Raw genomic sequence first — 20809 nt, forward strand, 5'->3', positions numbered from 1 at the left:
CATTTCTTACACTGGTTTAAAAAGTATATTAACAAGATATTTAGAAAAACACTAAGGGAAAAATTTTATAAAGCACTCATAATTCCACCACCCCAGGGTAACTTTTTCCAAAAATATACTTACATATTTTAAAATAGCTACAGTCATAGGATACATTTTAGTTACTGTAAATCACGTAACATTATATGACATATTTTCTTGTATTTCTATATAATTCAAACATTTAATGGCTAATAATGTTCAATTATATAGATGCTCTATCACTCCTATACTTTGAAGACTTGACCTGGTTACACTTTTTAGCTAATAATGTAGAGTGGCATTTTATGTGGGGGTTAGATTCTGTCATGCATTTGTCAAAAATCTTGTCTGGTCAAAATCTTAAGTAGCTTTGTACTTACCTAGAAGATGTATTATATTATCACACATTGAATCCACCTTGTAAGTATTTGCTCCAGATTTGAATTGGGTTGCTGGTTCTTGAGCTGAAAATCATATGCACCTTTTGGCTTCCCTGTAAGCACCAGATTGAGTAGGATTGTCTTTCTGAACATGTAGAATGTGCATAGTTGATTCTAGTAAGTTAAATGTGTGCAATAAGACTCCGCTTTGAACATCTTCAGACATTTGACAGCGTGTGTATGTAACAGAAGAGAGATCTTAACTGAAATAACAGAGTGAAAACTCCTCTAGACTGGGCATACCTGAAGGGCAAGGACTGTGGCCTCCTTCTTAGTAAGGAAGCACCAAGGACAGCCCTCTGTCCTTGGTTAAGGTGGTGTTAAAGACAAGCAGAAATGCCTGTGAATAGTTACTAGCACCTAAAATTAAGTGCCTTGGATTGTTGAACCAGTATAACTCCAGTCCACATGGTACGCTTTTAAGAAATACGTTTTCTAGGAAAGCCAACAATTAAAATTATACTCACTTTTATTAGCACAGTTCGTTATAAAGAACCTAGTTCAGGCCTGATCCTTGGGTGGATTTTCCCCCCAAGACTGCTTCATGAACTTTTAAAGGGAGTAAAATATGGCTGAAGCAATTTAAATCCCCCTTTTTGATAAAAATAGCTAGAAGCATGTTATTTTTTAGTGTATGGGTAGTTGGAGAACATGTTGAGCTTGTTTACTGTTGCATATTGATGCTGGATGACACATTGACTTAAAGAGTAAAATCTTTTAAGACTTGTAAAAGAAAATGGTGCAAGCAGTCACACATATAAATATATGTTATGTAGGTATGCATATTGCATTTATATATATTTTTTAAGTGATTCCTGCTATTCTAGAGAAGACTAGGAATGACTCTCAACTTTTGAAGTGCCAATAATTATTCAATAAACATTTATCTCCATAGTTTGATTTGTAGGTTTAGTTTCCCTATCCATTCATGTTAAATCTGTGGCCTTCCAAAAATGAGTCTGTTGGCAGATTTATACTGGCCCATCCCTGTTTTCATATATAACATCCTTTAGGGTCATGAGTTTTTCTAATCGAACGGGAAGCCAACAGCTTGGACCTTGCACTTCCTCCCAAATATCCAACGAGGATAAAAGTTCTGGAGCGATTTGTGGGCTGAATCTTACAAAGCTTGAGAGGTGTTCCCAAACTTTGGGGTCATAGAGTAGAAAAGTTTGGGTCGTGCGCTACCTAGGGAGAAATCAGAGAGAGAAAACGTTGCGTAAGACTTTCTTTCAACTGTGTAGTTACTACCACAGACCGGGTCTGCGACAGGCGCACGCCCCCTCCCCACCCTCCGCTTCATCTCACACCTCTGGGTCCCTTCGCGCCGCACGCAAATTGCTTCCGGGGCGCGGCAGACGTCGCTTCCGGAGCAACATGGCGGCCACGGAGGACGAGCGGCTGGCCGGGAGTGGGGAAGGAGAGCGGCTGGATTTCCTCCGGGACCGGCACGTGCGGTTCTTCCAGCGCTGCCTCCAGGTCTTGCCGGAGCGCTATTCTTCCCTCGAGACCAGCAGGTAATTCTTGGCCACAGTGAAAGGGGCGGGCACGGTTTCCGGCGCCGCGGAGCCTGAGGGCTAACGGGAGACCGCTGGGGCTGCGCCGCCGCCCACCCGGCACGGCCCGGGGCTTGCCGTCCCCTTCGTGTCCCCGAGATGCGGCGGGATGGAGGAAGCTGGACGGCGGGGCCTTTTGGAATCTCCAGTTTCCGCCCTTTTCACTTCCCAGCCATTTTCCCTGTCAACTCTGAGCATCCTTTTAGCTGCCTCTCAGCCTGAGACAATTGGCCTCACTTCTTCCGAGTAGAAAGGAAAAAAGACAAAGCGTTTGTCGTCGTATTTTAGATAAGTAGCCTCTCCTGTGCTTCCCTTTTCGTCTCTGAAGTCCTTAGTTCTTAATTGAATGCCTGTATGGTGTTTGATGTGTAGGAGCGGCAGAGAACCTCTAAGGTGGGAGTAGAAATGAACTTTCCAGGAATTCTAAGTCTAACGATAGGAGAAGATCGGCGAAAGAGGTGCGATGGTGCTTGAAGCAGCCTGTTAAAAGTGTGTTTGCCTTGTAAGCTGGAGTTGGCTGAGGAGTGTTATCTGGCAGAGGCTAAGAAACTGAATTAGTCATTCAGAGTAAAAGACTGAAAATGAGAAGAACGAAAGGAGGCGGCGATCTTTGCTCTGCATTGCTGTGTTTTGAAGCGAGGCTCCAAAGCTCGTGGGAAGAGAGTAGATCGTTTTTTACTCTGATCTCTCTCCGCGTTTTCTGAACGCTTCAGTCTCGACGTATTTTGTACATTGCACGACTGGGTCAGTTTTGGAAGTTTTATAGATTGCTTCTGCATATGTGGTCAAGAACTGTTTATTGTGGTTGGTGCTGGAGTACGGCTGAACAAGAAAAGCAAGCCATTTCAACAGAATTCTATGGCATGTGTTAGTATAGGATTCATGGGAGCATATAGGAAGGGCAGGTTCCTAATCCAGGTTTCTTTGGAGAGACTTTCCCTAGTCGCCCTTTCCGAAAGAGACCACTTCCAATCATGGCCTGAAATTATTTATTTATTGGTTTATTTGTTTAATATCTTTCTTTCGCACTGGACTGTAAACTTCATGAAGGCAGAATCTTTGTCTATCTTATTTATGTCTATAACACTGAGGCTGCCTGCTGCAGTATGGTAACCAGTAACTACCTTTGGCTATTTAAATTTGAATTAGTTAAAATTAAATCAAGGGCTGGCCCGGTGACCCGATGGTTGAGTTCACCTGCTCCACTTTGGTGGCTGGGGTTTGTAGGTTCGGATCCCAGATGTGGACCTACACACCAATCATGAAGCCATGCTGGGGTGGAGTCCCACATACAAAATAGAGGGAGATTGGCACAGATGTTAGCTCAGAGACAATCTTCCTCACAAAAGAGAAAAAAATTAAGTTAAAAATTCACTTCCTGGGGCCAGCTGTGGCCAAGTGGTTAAGTTCCCCCGCTCTGCTTCAGTGGCCGGGGTTTCAGTGGTTTCACGGGTTCAGATCCTGGGCGCAAGCCTTCTCACCTCTCATGCAGCCATGCTGAGGCGGTGTCCCATATAGCAACTAGAAGGACCTACAACTAGAATATACAACTGTATCCTGGGGGCTTTGGGAAGAAGAAGAAAAACAAAAAAGATTGGCAACAGATGTTAGCTCAGGGCCAATCTTTAAAAAATTTGTTTTTAAACAAATTTTTAAATTTGTTTGCAGTAGCCGCCATATTTCAAGTGCTCAGTCACCTCATTGGCCAGTGACTTTTGTTTCTATTTCAACATTTCCGTTACCTCAGAAAGTCCTTCTGCACAGCGTTGTGCTAGGACCTTGAATAGTGTCTGGCATGTGAGAAGCACTAAGTGAATATTTGTTGAATAATGTGAGCTGAGGCCAGAAGGATGAACAGATTCTTGTTAAAGTAGGAGCAAAGCATGATTTTTATATTCCTTTCTCCATCCATAGATATTGATTGACTAGCAGACTTAAATGAAGATTTCTAAAACTCAGTCCATTGATCATAATGGTATAGAATATTGAGAAAAATGTTGATAAATCAAATTTATATTTTGTGGGGATTAATTTTATGTGAATTCAAAGTATTTGGGTAACAAAAACCTTCCATCCTATTGTGATTGTTAAACAGTTGAACTTTGCTTGTAGCCATCATTATAGATCCATGGTTGCATTTTCAAAATTCCAATGAGTTTAATTGGTCTATTTAAAATCCCAGCATGGACAAAACCATATAGATTAATGAATGTTGGCAGTAAACTATGTAATCCTCACAGCATAAGTAAAAGCAAACAGCAAAAATTGTCTGATTGGACAACTAATTTAACGCTTGATTTTATGGCTTTAGTATAATCTTCCAGGCATTATATATTAGATAATAGTTGTATCATAGTCCATTGGATAAGAAATGTTAATTATATCCTTTTTATGTCTCATGTTTGTCACTTGAGTAGAATTTTTTCATTGTTTTTGGTTTTCTTATGTCTCACTTAACCACATTGAAGATAACCTGTACATATTAGTTTTTGTAGTGATTTTTTTTTAAGCTTTTCAGTTTTTCTCTTTCTTGATTCACAGTCTTTACTTACCTCAGTTTAGCCTTAAGTCTTTTGTGGTGTATATGATTCATAATTGACTTTTAAGATGCTTGAGAAAAAGCTCCAGCCTTTTAAGCAAAGGTGACTGGTCACAACATTTCTACTAATACTAGAGTTTTAAGATGAAACAATATGTTGACTAAGTCGAAGTCTTAACCAGTATGGCAGTTCAGTTCCACACGCATTTATTGAGTGCCTACCATGTGCTTGGGCATGGGGATGTGGTCTTAAACCAATGATTCAGGTGTTCCTGTGTTCACTTGTTTTTACTGATGGATATAAACGACTGACATTTAGGAAGGCTAATAGAGTAGACATTTAGACACTTATTTTCTGACCCACCATTTTGGCAAAATTGAAAAAAAACATTTCATTGTTTCTTTTAGTCTGACAAATAGAAATAAATAACTTTTATTTTTCTAATAACAATGGCTTTTTGAAAACAAAAAATATGTTGTTTGTTGTTTCAGCCGAGGTTTTTCTTTTATATGTATTAACTTCTGAAAAGTGGTAGTTACCAGTTAGCTCAAGTGAATATTAATCCTTGGATTATGAGCTTTGTCAATTAACAGGTTTCTTTTTTATGAGTGGTTTAGAGAGGTATTTTGGTTTTGAGATATTGTTGCCATTTGTATTTGGATAATGGGAATTAGAATAGGCTTTTTTTATTGAGAATCAAAATATTGACCATTTTCTATTATGTTATTTTTACAGATCCAACTGTTCTAGAAGAAGGGTTTAGTCAATGATTTTATCTTACAAGACATTCACAATCTACTTAGTCTTTCTCATGGCCTTCCATATTCCCCTATGTATCCTGTGTTTTAACCACTCAGCGCCTGCCATCCCGCAGATAACTACTCTGTCCTTTCATTCCCTCCCTTATCTGAAGCATATCATAGTCTAGCAGTGTGTCTCTCAAAGTGTGATGGTGATAGTGGGAGGCTCTTAATCAGTGACATTGGGTGCTTATAAAAATACATGTACCTGGGCTCCTCTCCGGATCTACTGCATTGGACAATCTGTGTAGGCCTGGGAGTCTTCATTATAACAAGCATCCCGGGCGGTTCTGATGCTGCTGATCCCCTGAGCACACTTTGAGTGTGTTTGCAAAATGATTGTGTTATTCACAGGACATTCTGGAATCACCTAAGTGGCTCAACCTGAAGAGAGACAGGGCTCAGAAAAGGCTTTTTGGAAGAAGTAACCCTGGAGCTAAATATTAAAGAATGTGTTCAGTTTGTTGGGGGGTGGGGGGGGGGGGCGGGGGGCGGTGGATTATAGGTAAATGGGCAATAAATAAAGACAATAAAGGCAGATACATGAGTGTTGAGCACAGAGACTTCCATCAGTTCTCTAATATTGGTTCAGAATGTAAGGCAGGTGCGGTAGGGATTTAGTCTGGAGGGGTAGACATGGGCCAGATCACAGACAGCTTTGTGGGCCATGTCTAGAAACTTGAATTTGATATCATGTAAGTGATGGGAAGCTGCCAGGTAGTGGATCTTCCTAGTTAGATATGCATTTCAGAGTGACCATTGGTCGTTGTATTAAGTGGGACAAGAACCAGAATCAGAAAGACCAATTAGGAAGCTGTTGCAGTAGTCCAGGAGCCAGGTGCTAGGGCACAAGAAGCAGGGATAGAAAGGAGGGGATGAAGGAAGAAGGAGCCCCAGGATTCTAGGGTTGGAACTGCCATCTGGTCTAGAGAACAAGAGGCAAAAGCAGCAGGTTGAGAAGGGGAGAAGGCATTTTCTGTAATAGCACATACCGTGTAGCTGCTTGGATATTTTCCCCTCATGATTTAACCTACTTAAGGTTAGGTGGCTTATTTTATTCATTTTTGTCACAACATCTAGTTTGTAGTAGATGTTCAGTAAATGTTTGTTATTGAAAAATTATTTTGCATGTTAAATAATTCCAAAGATGTGTGACTGTACTTGAAAATATTTACCAGGTGAATCAGCTATTTAAAAATATTACAGATGAAGAATAAGGCTTAAAATTGTAGAGTTCATGCAGTCTTTCATTCCGAAGTATTTATTGAGGTCTCTGTGCTGTATATTTTAACTTCATGATTATTTCTAATGTGTCCTCTATGGCTCTCTCTCCATTTCCACTGTTATCAGTTTTATTGAGTGTCTGTGTTCTTAGTTAATGTAGCTCCTGGTTTATAATTTTAGAACTCTTTGCAATATGATTTAGCTATAGCTCCACCTGAGATCTAGGCAGGAATGCAGTCCACTTTTAAAGACCCTTGGAGATGCCAGTAAAGAGATTTTAGTAGAAAGGGACACACCACGTGATCCAAAGTTTGGGAATCTGGTCATCGTCCAGAAATCAGTGTTTCCAATATACTTCCAAATGGTCGCTCACCTGCTCTAGCCTGACAATACACTACAAATTTAGTGGCATAGGAAAATCAGGTTAGTATGGCTAAATTTTCTTTTTCCACTATCCAGACTTTTTCTTTTTGTTCTTCTTAATCCTTGTTTATTTCATGCTGTTTTTTAAGCCTGAAAAATTTGTTCTTAAGCCTGAAAGTTTTGAGATTTTTTTGGAGACATCATTTAGTTTACCCCTCCCATCTGCAAACTGATCCTCTGGTGAAGCAACTTGATTTGGCAACCTCAGCAGGTTGTTTTATCAACAGCCTCATATTTTTCCACTGTTATCTCTGTCTTCCTTTTGCTTTTTTCCATAATAGTGCTTTAATCAACTAAATTATTAGATGCTTAATTTTATCTGATTGTAATCATTCACTTTATGGATAACAGCAAAACTGAAAACCCTGATAGAGCTCTCTAGGAGAGTTAGCTATAGTATTGCAGGTCTTTTAGTCAGTTAATTCAATAAATATTTGAGTGCATACCACGAACAAGGCAGACCTTGTCTCTTGAGACATTATCACCAAGAGCAGTGATTTTCCAACTTGGCTTTTGTTAGGTAGAAGTTTTTCCCTTGTCTAAAGTGTCATTTTGTTTTGGAGAAGAGTGGAATTGAATTCTTCTTTGCTTCTCCTCTTGTTATCTAATGGTTGCTAGCCCTTTCCAGCCAGAGATCAGAGAGAGAATTACACCCTAGAAAAAATGAGTTACTGTTTTCTCATTCCTCCCAAAGTTGGTAATACCATTCTAGATAATACCATTCTAGATACACAGGAAAGAAGTTAATTTATTATATACAGTGGATGCCTTGGGGCATTAAGTCTTGATTCTCTTTTGGAATCTGTTAGAAAGGTTACGGAATGTGCCAAGTGGCTCTACTACAAGATTTTAGACCAAATAATTTGTAGTATTAACTTATCAGTATTAGTCATAGGAATTATTAGAATATGGAAGTGAGATAACCATGCTCAAACAACATTGTAGAATGCATCTCAACATGAAAGGAATGATATATAATAAACTCTGTATGTAAAAAGCAGTCACTAAGGCACTAGTTTTTGTGGAAGCACAAGGTTTAGATTTCTGATTTAGTATACAATCTTAAGGGGCGACATTGTTGCCTTATAGTTTTTCACTCCATCAAAGAATGTTTCTCTCTTGGAAAATGGAGCTAAAATGCATTAGTACTTTTTAAAGTGTTCCTTATTTCCCAAAATTCGTTAAAAGTATTTTTTCCAAGGGAGTCACTTTATTGGTAAATAAATTTGAATAAAGATGGATTTATTCTAACATTCCTTAAGAATTAACCACCAGCTATAAGCATAGTTGCTCTTGGCAAATTAGTGAAAATTGTGATTTTTATATATTTTCTAGCCTTTTGGCCTTATTTTACAGATTAGGTGCAGGGAAATCTCTTTTTTATGTCTACTTTTAGCCTTCAGGTTGCTAATATACTGGCTTCAGTGAATTCAGGTATGCTTCAGATGATTAGGATTGGTCTCTTAACTCCTAAATGTCTCTTTTTAAAAAATTGAAACAAGGGGGTCAGTTCACATGCTCCACTCGGTGGCCCAGGGTTGGCAGGTTTGGATCCCAGGCACAGACCTATGCACTGCTCATCAAGCCATGCCATGGAGGTGTCCCACATACAAAATAGAGGAAGATTGACTCAGATGTTAGCCCAGTGACAATCTTCCCCAAGCAAAAAGAGGAAGATTGGCAACAGATGTTAGCTCCAGGCCAATCTTCTTTGCCAAAAAAAAAAAAAAATTTGAAACAAAACTTTGATATTATTAAATTATAAAAATAAATTGGGTCTTCTGGCTTTTGCAAGATGGGAGTATTGTTTAAATTGTAAAATTAGAATGAGTTTATTATTTTTCTGAACCAGGAAGACTTCAGTGGTTTGATAGTTAAGATGAAATTTTACGTTTTTTTCTTTTAGGTTGACAATTGCATTTTTTGCGCTCTCCGGGCTGGATATGTTGGATTCCTTAGATGTGGTGAACAAAGATGATATAATAGAGTGGATTTACTCCCTGCAGGTCCTTCCCACAGAAGACAGTGAGTGAGTTTTTAGCAGTATATTTTTAGTGTGACTAGTTGTACCTGACGTAATGTGTGTTGGACTAGGAAATCTTAGTATTTATTCATAAACTATTAATGTATTTTATTCATCTATGTTTTCCTTGTAATGCAACACTCCCATTCTGTTCAAATACCAAGACTTAACAAGTGTAGTCATTAATCTCTTGAGAGAACAATTTAGAGTCATCTGGGATTAAATAGATTCACAGTTGTTGCGCCATGCTGTGTTGTGTACTTCTGCTTTGATGAATCTTGTTGATTATTTGTATTCCATGTTTATGTCCGAGTAGTTTTATCATATTCGATGTGTTTTTCATTCTCAAGCATTCTTTTTGTCTCTTCAGTGAAAAACTCTTTTCCATCAGAAAGTTTTATTTCAATCTCCTGGTTGTTTTCCCTCTACTGTTTCATTAGTAGTTCTTTAATGGTTTCTTAGCGCTCTTACTTACACTTTAATCATTTTTATGCTTCTTAAAACTTCATAAATTTTGATCAAATAAAGTCTCAAAATTCCTAAATTACCTGATCAACTAAACACACACGTTTTATAAACTCTATTGTTCACTATTAAGCGTAAAATACCTAACTTCAATTTACCTTTTAAAGGCTAGAAATTCTAACTTTGAAAAGATTAAACAAATAAACTCCCAGAAAAATCATGCAATTTTTATCATGGTCACCACTCACATGTCTTTTAAGAGTCAGCATTTATAAATTAACAGTGTGGTTCGTTGGTTGGAGTAATCATATATAAATCTCCCCCAGATGAATTTAGGAGAAATAATAGGCTAAAGCTTTATTTAGAAAGAGAGAGAGAAAAGAGGTTTGATCTATTAGTAGATGCTATTGCATAGAGTTTGTGGCTTTATACTTTATTGTTCTTGAAGTTCATTGTGTTTGTTTTTATATAACTTTTAAAATCTGTGCCTGTTGATGAATTCTTATTAAAAAATGATTAAGCCTTTTGAACTAGGTCTACCAGAATCTAATACATAAATATCTAATCACTTTTCACCAGCTACATGAAGCAGCGTATGTGATGTATTGGTTAGTAATTATAGATTCTAACATGTTGTCCAGTAGAATTTATTGACTATTCTGCTAAACCTGTAGAGAAGGCTGTGATAGGGTCCTCACTCTCTAGGAGCTTTTGGCTGAGGTGAGGTCCCAGTGCTAGTCATCTGCAAAATGAAAGTAATTTGTATTTTCCCTTTTTACCAGCATTTTTTTTTCACTAATTTAAGTGAAAGTCTGGGGTTTTTTGCAAAGTTAGATACTAGCCAGATGCAAGGTAGTATTATTACAGCTTCTGATTTTTGTTTGTTTAGTAAGAATACATATGTGTCCTGATCAAATTATACACTGTAGTGTCTTAAAGAAATATATCTCACATAGTACAGATGGGGAATTACACACTGTAGTACATGGAAAGCTGTTCTGTAAGTTTTTGCTAAAATATCTTTTTTATTACTTTTAGAAAAAAATTTACTGATATTCATTCCCCTGAAATAAAATGGCCATTGTCTCTATAGAAAAGTGTGGACCCATAAACCAATGTTACCTCAATTAAAAAAAAAAGTTAAAAAAAAAATGAAAAAAAAGGAAAGAAAAGTGTGGACCATAACATTTTAGTGAGAGATCTAATACTATAGGTTACACTTACTAGAACATTGGTCACTTACTCACCATACTTCAAACTTTCTGTCTTTTCTTATAATTTTCCCCACTTTTTAGGGCTATTTACTGGTTCTGTGGTTGAGCTGTTTTTTTGTCTGTTCTTTACTATGTGTTTACTTTCCCCTTCTATTTTTTTTAGTGAAATGAGTTTTTTACAACAAAGAGAGAAGTTTTTTTAATACCTTGTTGTTTTTAAATAGCTGCTTACCTGACTCATTGTTTGATCTTTTGTTGTGAGAGATTTGCTATTATCTGAGCTTTCATATTATCCGTAATAATTGTGTTTGCTACAAACTCACTGGAATGACTAAAATGAAAAGGGTGAAGTAGAATAAGTGTTGATGAGGATGTAGCACAACTGGCACTCTCATCCAGTGCTGAAGGAGTTTTACAGCTGCTTTGGAAAACGGTTTGGCAGTCTTTACTAAAGCTGAACACATGTACCGTCTGTGACCCAGCAATTCTACTCCTAGTACATTCTCAGCGAAATGAAATCATGTGTTCACCAAAAGGTATGTACTAGAATGTTCATAGCATTATTTTTCACAGGAGCCCAGAAGTAGGAACTATACAAACTATCTGTCATCAGTATAATGGATAAATGACGTATTAGAATGGAATACTAGGCAGTAATGGGAAAGAACAATCAATCTATAACTCCGTGCACAAATTTGGATAAATGTCACAAACATGTTTGGAAAGAAAGAAGTACATAGTGTATTATTCCATTTATATAAAGTACAAAAATAGGCAAAACCAGTCGGAGCTTTTGGGAGTGACTAGAAGGAATGAGGAAGGAGCTTCTCGGGTGCTGTCATGTGCTTCTTCCTGAGCTGAATGCTGGTTGTACAGGGGAGTTTACTTTGTATGAGTTCATTGAGCAGTTGTGCTTTTCTTATGTTTATTATACTGTCATGAAAGCTTAAAATTTTTTTTCTTTGAATTGGGATCGGTACTCACTGTCTCTTTTGAGACCCATCAGAATTCTCTTTCCCATTGAATTGTGAAGTCCATGGACTTCATTGGTTTGAAGCCCATTGCTATTTTTTTCAATCATTCCTGCTTAACTGTTGGTTAAAATATTTTTGCTTACATCCGAATTGTAAACTTCTGGAGGGCAGAGAATGTGTCTGTCTTACATTTCTTTTCCCTTTCAGTGCCTAAAGTATTGTTAGATATCAGCAGTTGTTGGACTGCTATTATTCACCTGTACCTTCTCCAACTTTACTGTTCCTCTTTTCTGTATTCTCACATTTCACCTAGAGCATCCGGAGCATCCTCTGGCTCCTCAAGTATTTTCTCATTCATAAGGCATTTGAAGGCTGAGTAGAATATGCTTTCTCTAAATCATAGGTCTGTATTTGTCCCACTTTGTTATATCACATAAAATCTTAGGGAATTAAAAAATCCGAAAACATTAAACAAAATCTGGAGACCATAAAGGAAAAATTTGATAGATTTGACTAAATATTTTAAAATGTTATCAGTGGAAGATAAAGTTAGATAAGTGATAGACTTGGAGGAAATTATGGCATATATATAATAGACAAAATATTATTATCCAGACTATGAGAAATTATTTAAGATTGAGAAGAAAATGACACATTGCCGTTTAGAAAAATGACAAACTTTATGAAAAGGTTCGCAAAAGAAGTACAGATAGCCAGTAAATACATGAAAAGAGGGTTAGCCTTACTAGAAATCAGAGAGATTCAGTAGAAACAATGATATTACATTACTTTTTACCTAACACCTCAACTTAGCAAAAAGTTTTAAAAAGTTGGCAAGTGTATGGAGGAAAGAGAAATTTAATATTCTTTTGGTGGAAGTGAAAATGTTTACAACATTTTGAAGGGCATTTTAGCAGTATTATTTTTTTACTCTATCTGACATATTGTCACGTGTGTTGTACTGCGTTGAATAATGGCCCCAAAAAGATATATTCACCAGGACCTCCAAATAACTTTATTTGGAATAAGGATGTTTACAGATGTAATTAAGGTAAAGATCTCAAGATCAATGGCTGATGTCCTTATAAGAGGAAGGAGAGGGAGATTTGAGACACAGAGGGGAAGGCCATGTGAAGATGGAGGCAGAGATTAAAGTGCTGGGTCAGCACACTAAGGATCGCCAGGATTGCCCACAGCCTCCAGAAGCTCAGAGAGAGGCATGGAACGGATTCTCCCTCAGAGCCTCCAGAAGGAACCGACCCTGCCAACACTGTGGTTTTGGACTTCTGGGCTCCAGAACTGTGAGAGAATAAATTTCTGTTGTTTAAAGCCTCCAGGTTTGTGGTAATTTGTTACTAACCCCGGGAAACTGAGACATGTGCACAAAATGTTTGTTTTGGCATTGTTTATTACAGTAACAAATGAGAAGCAAAATAAATGTTCACCAAAAGGGAAACAGTTAAATAAACTATGGTCCAGTAAAGAATACTGTGCAATAGTAAAGTGATTGAGGTAGACCTCTGTATGTATTGATGTGAAATTGTTCATCATGTGTGGTTAAATGATAAATGCCAACTTGTACAGAGGTGTTTTGCTTAAATAATCTTGGGATGTAAATATATAGGAAAAACTGAAAGGATACGTAGAAAATCTTTGTGGAGGGGGGAGGTAGATGGGAACAGAAGAGGAGGATGGCAGGGTACTGTTTGAATGTTTACAGTATGTTTCTGTATTTAAAAATTCAAGTTAGAAAAGCTTTAGCTTAACTTCTCTTCAAAACAAAAAAAAATAAAACTGAGCTTAAAGTTATATGGTTATACACAAATATTGATGTTTTGCTAATGGCAGAAATAATGGTTTACATTATTTAATATTGTTTTCAAAGCACTGTCAAATATACCATCGAATTTGTTCTTCGCCTAATCTGCCTTCCCCAGAAGAGGAAAATGAGAGGCAGAGTGATTAAGAGACCTGCCCGAGGTCACACACGGATGTCAAGTGATAGAGTTGGACTAAAATCCCAGGCTTCTGACTCCAAGTCCCAATGCTGCTTCACTGTTGAAGTATATAGGTCCCTGGTGGAAACTATTTATATATATATATATATATGTATATATATATGTCATGTATACCACTTAAGTACATTGTGAATATTTCATCACAATTAACCCTGACCTTCCGCTTAACTCCAGGATTGTGAAGACGCTAGTAGTACCCTGCTAATAAGTGTGTGGTCAGCCCATTGGAGTATTGGAGCCTTTCTCATCAACCTCAGGAGGAAGATTTAGGAAACACAAGAGATGAGGCTGGGAATTGTCTGTTCCCTTCTCTGATCAAGGGCACAACCAGAAAATTTTAGAGCTGAAACAGAGCAAGGAATATTATAGTCCATCATTTTATAAATGAGGATATTAAGGTCCAGAGAGATTAGTAATTTATCCACAATAATATAGCTAGTTAATGCTAGAGGCAAAATTAGAATACAGTTTTCTGTTTTCTAGTCTTTTGATATTTCCATTACTGGGTATTTCCAATACTGGTTAAGTGCAGTAGGTACTCTGTTTATCATGTATGTTTTTCTGAGATATGGCTTTTTTTAATGAAAACTTAAGCTGTCTTATGGCTCTAAAGGAACATAGTTCTGGTATCTGTTCCTTAATAGATCCCATAAAATTTTAGGATTAAGTGTTTGGAAATGTAGGTAAAGTGGTTTAATATTAAAAGGTAAAATGTTTAATGATTTTATTTTTTTAGTAGATTTTACAGTCAGAGTGCTGTCCTTTTCTAATAACATACTTAAAATGTAAATATAGTTTTATTTGGCTAAATTGAGCATGTTCCACATTTTAAAAATTATAGAGCACCTGTTTTGGAAGCATTATAGATCAAGCATTTTTTGCTAAGATAGTCCCACAGTGGTTGCTTTATGTACCCCAGCTGTCCCTGGGCCACACCACAGATCTTTCACAATCCAACTGCAATTCTAAATGAAATGCTGTTAAATCTCTACTCTCTGTGAAAGTCTCCCACATGTGTTTTCTTTAATTGGTCTAGATTTGATTCTGAAACTAATCTGTAAAATTTAGAAAATAGATATAAAAAACTTTTTTAAGCTATAGAATTTTTTATTTACTTTGTCTGGGTCTCTCTTGATATCCTGAAACAAGGAGTTGTGTAATGTATGTCCTTTTACTGGGAAATCTTGTGTTTCTTGAGACCGGTGAGGAATTATTTCTATTGTCATAAAATGTAAATGTCCATTTTTACATAAAAAATTTCCACATTCCTCACTTGAATTCTGTTTGCTTAGGTCAGACATCTAACTTTTAAAATGGAGATTAGAAAGTTAAGAACATCTCCAAATGAGGTTTTGAATTATAGCATGATCACTGTTAATAGTGTGGTGCTATTTTAGCCCAAGAATTGTCCTTTATTAGAAGCACCTAAGTATAATTTTTAACATATTTTCATTTTATCTTTCACAATAAAGTTTTCTCTTAGAGAGGAAATATGCCACTTTCTTCTTATGTAAAGCAACTCCACTGATTAAAATGTCTTTTTAAATGCTCATTTCAGTTTTATATCGTACAAGTTTATAACCATTTTCTTTGTTTTCCTAAGAATTTCTAAATGCACTGTCTTTTTGATGCTTGACATGTAGTTGGTGTTTATTATGAGTGTAATTGTAAAACTGTAAGTTAAAAAGTGAGATATGACCCAATCATCAGGCAGGAGTCAGATTTGTAGCTTAACGATTGTCTTTCACGAGGAGGCACACAAATAAAGAGATTGTTTTTCCTTTCAGTTGATAGCTAAACACACTATATTCTCTAATAACACATCCTTCTACATTCACATAAGCACACATACGTATTACATCCATGTAGTTGTTTCCATTTTTTCTGCTTCTCCTTTTCTTCCCATCTACCCAATTTCATCTTTCTGAAGTAATCTGGATTTTTGTGATATTTTGCTATCTGAACTCCTTCCGTGTAACAGGATAAACTGGTTTGACTTCATGGCTCTACAATGGTGGAGGATGCATTCATCAAATCAGTGGTTCTTCCTTCTGGCTGTGTATCAGACAGGATTGTTTTTCTTTTTTATATGTGATTGTCCAGGCTCCACTCTCAGGGATTTGATATGAACCTGGCTTAGGACCAAAGAAACATAGACATTTTTTCAAACTATTCAATTGTTTCTGTGGGCAGCCACAGCACACTTTGTTTTGCTGCTACTGAATAGGAACACTAGATGGTGCTATCTAATTACTGCCAAAGAAGTTCAGACTTTATCCTGCGTATACATCCACTTGTAAATTTGAAATGAATTGCGTATTTATACTTTAATAATTATGAATAAGTAAGCTTACTAGAACTATAAAGGAAAGCACAAGGGCAGACAGATCTTGACAGGAAACAGAAAGGATCGCTAATGAGTTTTTAAGATGACAATTTGCACTCTCCTTTTGAAAAGGGGCTAAAAGGCATTTGTGTTTTAAAGAAGCTTTCCTTGAGAAATTACAGCAGAAGCTGTTCGTTTCTTCCTATTTCTCTTTTGATAAAATCCAATTAACTGATTTTAAATGGCTACTGTTTATTGAGCCGTGGTCACTCTCCTGAGCTCAATCTAAATATGTCCTTTAACCCTTAACAAGAACCCTACAAGATATGCTTGCAATATACTACTGTTCCTAGTTCAAAAATGGAGGGAACTAGCTCAGAGAGGTTGTTACTTGCCTACTGAACCCAGAGCTAGTAAGAATAGAATCTTGAATTTGATTCCCAGTGTCCATGCCACAGTCTCCTAACCTTATGTGGTATTTTTGAGCATCAATATTTTTGCTGCTTTTCAGAAAATTATTAATTTAAATAAGCTGAAAACCTAGAAATGAACAAATAGAAATGCCATTCACTCATTTACCTCTAAGGAAATGATATTTCATTCAGAAACAAATACATATTTAATCTCTACTGTATGTCAGCTTCTGTGTAAAACACCTGGCAGAATTATCTAACTTAGCAGGGGGCTCAAGAAAGGCTTCCTAATGGAAATAGAAACTCAGACCTGAAACGTGGAGTCAGAGCTTTCTTCCATCAAAAGTAGAAATGGGATCAGATTTTTATAGAGGACTATTAAAAAGTCAGTAGTTTGAAAGTATAACCTTTAAAAAGGCAATCCTAGGGGAAAAAAGGAAAGAACTGATTTCAAAAATTTAAATCATAATAGGAAAACATTTTAGGCTTCAGATAAAATGCAGGGCTTAGGAAAATGCTCCTTTGAAAACAACCCCTCCCCTGAGTAGGGAGAGATGGAAACGAGTGAAGATAAAATGATAAAGGCATCCACAGCTTGGTAAGGAAGGGATTATTTTTAGATTTTAAAAGTATAACATTACATCCAGTTTGGAATGTGGAAGAGTGGTAGGCAAATTTTTAAACATGTCCCCCTCCCCCCAGAATTCCTGTGCACTGGTTATTCAATCAAACAGTAATCTAGGTATAATAGTCCCTGCTTCTTCTCTGTGAGGGATATGTTCCAAGACCCCCAGTGGATGCCTGGAACCGTGGATAGTACTGAACCCTATATATACAATGTTTTTTCCTACACATACATACCTACGATAAAGTGTAATTCATAAATTAGGCACAGTAAGAGATTAACAATAGTAATAGTAAAATAGAACAATTATAACTACACTGTAATACAAGTTATGTGAATGTGGTCTCTATCTCTCAAAATAGCTTATCGTACAAATTTAATTCCTTTTCCATCTTAACTAAGCACTTATCATGTGCTGTGGCCACAACTTTTTCAGTTTGAGCTGTGACAACAGACTTAGCACAAATTTCTTTTTCCTTTTTCACGATTTCACAGATAGAAGGTTCATTCTTACCATAGATCTTAGCAACCTCAGCATACAATTTTTTTCTTATTAAGTTGAGAACTTTCACCTTTTCACTTGAAGAACTTTATGGCTTCTCTTTGGCATATCCAAATTGCCAGTGTCACTACTCTTGCACTTTGGGGGCATTATTAAGTAAAATGAGGGTTACTTGAACACAAGCACTTCAATACCTCAACGTGGCTACCAAGTGACTAAAGGGCAGATAGCGTACACAGCGAGGATATGCTGGACAAAGGGATCATTCATGTCTTGGGTAGGACAGAGTGGGACAGCACAAGATTTCATCATGCTACTCAGAAAGGCGCTCATAATTTAAAACTTATGAATATTTATTTCTGGGATTTTGCATTTAATATATTCAGAGCCCAGTTGACCACGGGTAACTGAAACTGCAACAATGAGGGGACTACTGTACTACACAGACTTGCAGATGAAGTTAAGGTTACTAATCAGCTGATCTTAAAATATGGAGATTATCTTTAGCTGTTATGTAAACAGGTGGGCCCAGTATTATCACAGGAGCCCTTAAAAGGAGAAAGCAGAAGAGTCAGTCAGAGAAATGCAGTGGAAGAGGGCAAAAGAGAGATGCTGCAGAAGGGGAAGCCAGAGAGTCTAAGCATGAAAAGAATTTGAGCACTGTTGCTGGCTCTGAGATATAGAGACGTATGTGCAAGAAATGGCAAGAGCAGCCTCTGGAAGCTTAAGGAGGCCCCACTTGACAGCTAGCAAAGAAACGGAGACCTCAGTCTCACAACTGCAAGGAACTTGATTCTGCCGAAGAACCTGAATGAACTTGGAGGCAGATTTTCTCGCAGAGCCTCCAGTAAGGAAGGTAGCCCTACCGACATCTTGATTTTAGCCAGGTGAGATCTGCCTTGAACTCCAGACCTTACAGAGCTGTGAGATAATAAGTAAGTGGCTTTTTTATCTTCTGAGTTTGTAGTAATTTGTTATGGCAACGATGACTCATAACAGAGAACAAAATTCACCCTTGTATCATCCCACAATATTATTTTGTTTGTTCCCTTCTGAGCTTTATTGATAAGCACCCTTTGCTTAATTATAAACATGATAATGCACATATGTTTGTATTCTACTTTTTCTCTTAACTTGATGATATATGTTTCTCCGTGTTGCTACATAGATTTCCCTAATTATTACTTTTAATGGCAATTATACATCGCTTAATGACAGGGATAAGTTCTGAGAAGTGCATTGTTAGGTGATTTTGTAGTTATGCAAACGTCATAGATTGCACTTAGACAAACCTAGATGGTATAGCCTACTACACACCTTGGCTATATGGTACTAACCTTATGAGACCACTGTTGTATATGTAGTGTGTCATTGACCGACATACAGTGCGTGACTGTGTAATGTTCCTTTTAGTAGATACAGTATGTTATCCTTAACCTGTGTCGCTTATAAATTTTCACTGATACTGCAGTGAGTGTTTCTTTGCATATGAGCTTTCTCCTATTTGAAGTTATTAGAGTAGATTCTCAGATGTATCATTACCAAGTCAAAGGGTATGAGCACTTTTATCATTCTTATGTAGTGGCAAGTCTTAAATGGGCTGCCAATTTAAAAGTCTTTAGCAAGGATAAGAGAACCATGTTCATCAAAATCACTATTAGATGGTATCCTTTTTAAGTAATTTTTTTGTTAATAGGTGAAGATGCTTGGTGGAAGGTTTTAAATTTAGTGGCAAGGTTTCCTAAATTGTTCAAAGAATTAATGTATAAGCCAGTGTTGTAAGTATTTGGGGGGATATAAAGCTGAATAGAGTACAGTGCCTGATTTGAAGAAATAGAAGAGTGAAAACCAGTTGTTGTGAATTAGTCATGTACCTGTCATAAGAGATGTGAAGCTGGTTCCTCATATCAGAAGCTATTTTAAATCAACTTGATTTTTTTAATTGACAATGCATGCACAGTCTGCTGAAACTACATTTCTATCTTCTCTATCTATCATGCTGGTTTTCTAATAGCTACCAAAACCATAATTATTTTCTTATTGTGGATACAACTTTTTTCATTTTTTTAATTTCTTTTTTCCAGCTTTACTGACATATTATTGACATATAACATATGTAAGTTTAAGGTATACAGCATGATGGTTTGTCACATGTATAGTATTTGCAAAATGATTACCACAATAAGGTTAGTTAACACCTTCATCCCCTTACGGAATTGCCTCTGTGCTCTGTGTGTGTGTGTGTGTGTGTGTGTGTGTGCATGTGTGTGTGTGTGTATGTGTATGGTGGTAACATTTAAGATCTCTCTTAACATCTTTCAAGTATATAAGATACTGTTAGTTATAGTCACCATGCTGTACATTAGATCCCCAGAACTTATTTATCTTATACTTAGAAGTTTGTCCCCTTTGACCAACATCTCCCTACTGGCAACCACTGTTCTACTCTCTTTGTACAAGTTCAGCTTTTTTAGATTCCACATATAAGTGAGAACATGTGGTATTTGTCTTTCTCTGTCTGGCTTATTTCAGTTAGCATAATGTCCTCAAGCTTCATCCATATTGTTGCAAAAGCCAAGATTTCCTTTTTTATGGCTGAATAATATTCCTGTATATATTTTCTTTATCCATTCATCCATCAGTGGACACTTAGATTGTTTCCATATCTTGGCTATTGTAAATAATGCTGCAGTGAACATGGGGGTGCAGATATCTCTTCAAAGTAGCGATTTCATTTTCTTTGAATGTATACCTAGAAGTGGGGTCGGTGGATCATATGGTAGCTCTGTTTTTGATTTTTTAAGGAACCTTCATACTGTCTTCCATAGTGGCTGCACCAATTTACATTCCCACCAACAGGGTACAAGGGTTCCCTTTTCGTGGATGTGACTTGTTTTCTTTCTTAAGTTCCTGGTTTATATTCCATTGATATCTTGAAAAATGATAATTTTTAGATTAAAAAAATACTTGTGTGAGTAAACATACTTTGAGTAGAGATTAAGAGCTAACATAGTGTTCTTCGTACTTTGAAATGAAATGGGTTATTGCACTCAGAATGAAGATTTGTCTAATACTGAAAGACAAAGTACATATATTTTCTGTGACTGTAGAACAGCTTAGACGTTTAGCTTGCTGACATGTAAAGAAGCAATGAGTTCGAATAAAAAGATGGGAAGTTACGATTCTAGCTCCTGTTATGTTATTAACTGACTGTTTTCCTTGAACATGTCACTTAACCTCTAGGC

General features: G+C 36.9%; 1 protein-coding gene across 1 annotated transcript in view; it reads left to right on the top strand.

Annotated features, from left to right (window-relative positions):
• Positions 1-920: 920 nt before the first annotated feature.
• PGGT1B (protein geranylgeranyltransferase type I subunit beta) overlaps positions 921-20809 on the top strand; it is a 47793-nt gene continuing 27904 nt past the window's right edge. The window contains exons 1-2 of the mRNA XM_001504572.6: positions 921-1978; positions 8911-9029. Coding sequence (XP_001504622.2) covers positions 1839-1978; positions 8911-9029 — 259 coding nt within the window. The 5' untranslated portion in view covers positions 921-1838. The remainder of the gene's footprint in view (positions 1979-8910; positions 9030-20809) is intronic.

The sequence above is a fragment of the Equus caballus genome, chromosome 14 (assembly GCF_041296265.1).
Source record: "Equus caballus isolate H_3958 breed thoroughbred chromosome 14, TB-T2T, whole genome shotgun sequence".
Taxonomy (NCBI): Eukaryota; Metazoa; Chordata; class Mammalia; order Perissodactyla; family Equidae; genus Equus; species Equus caballus.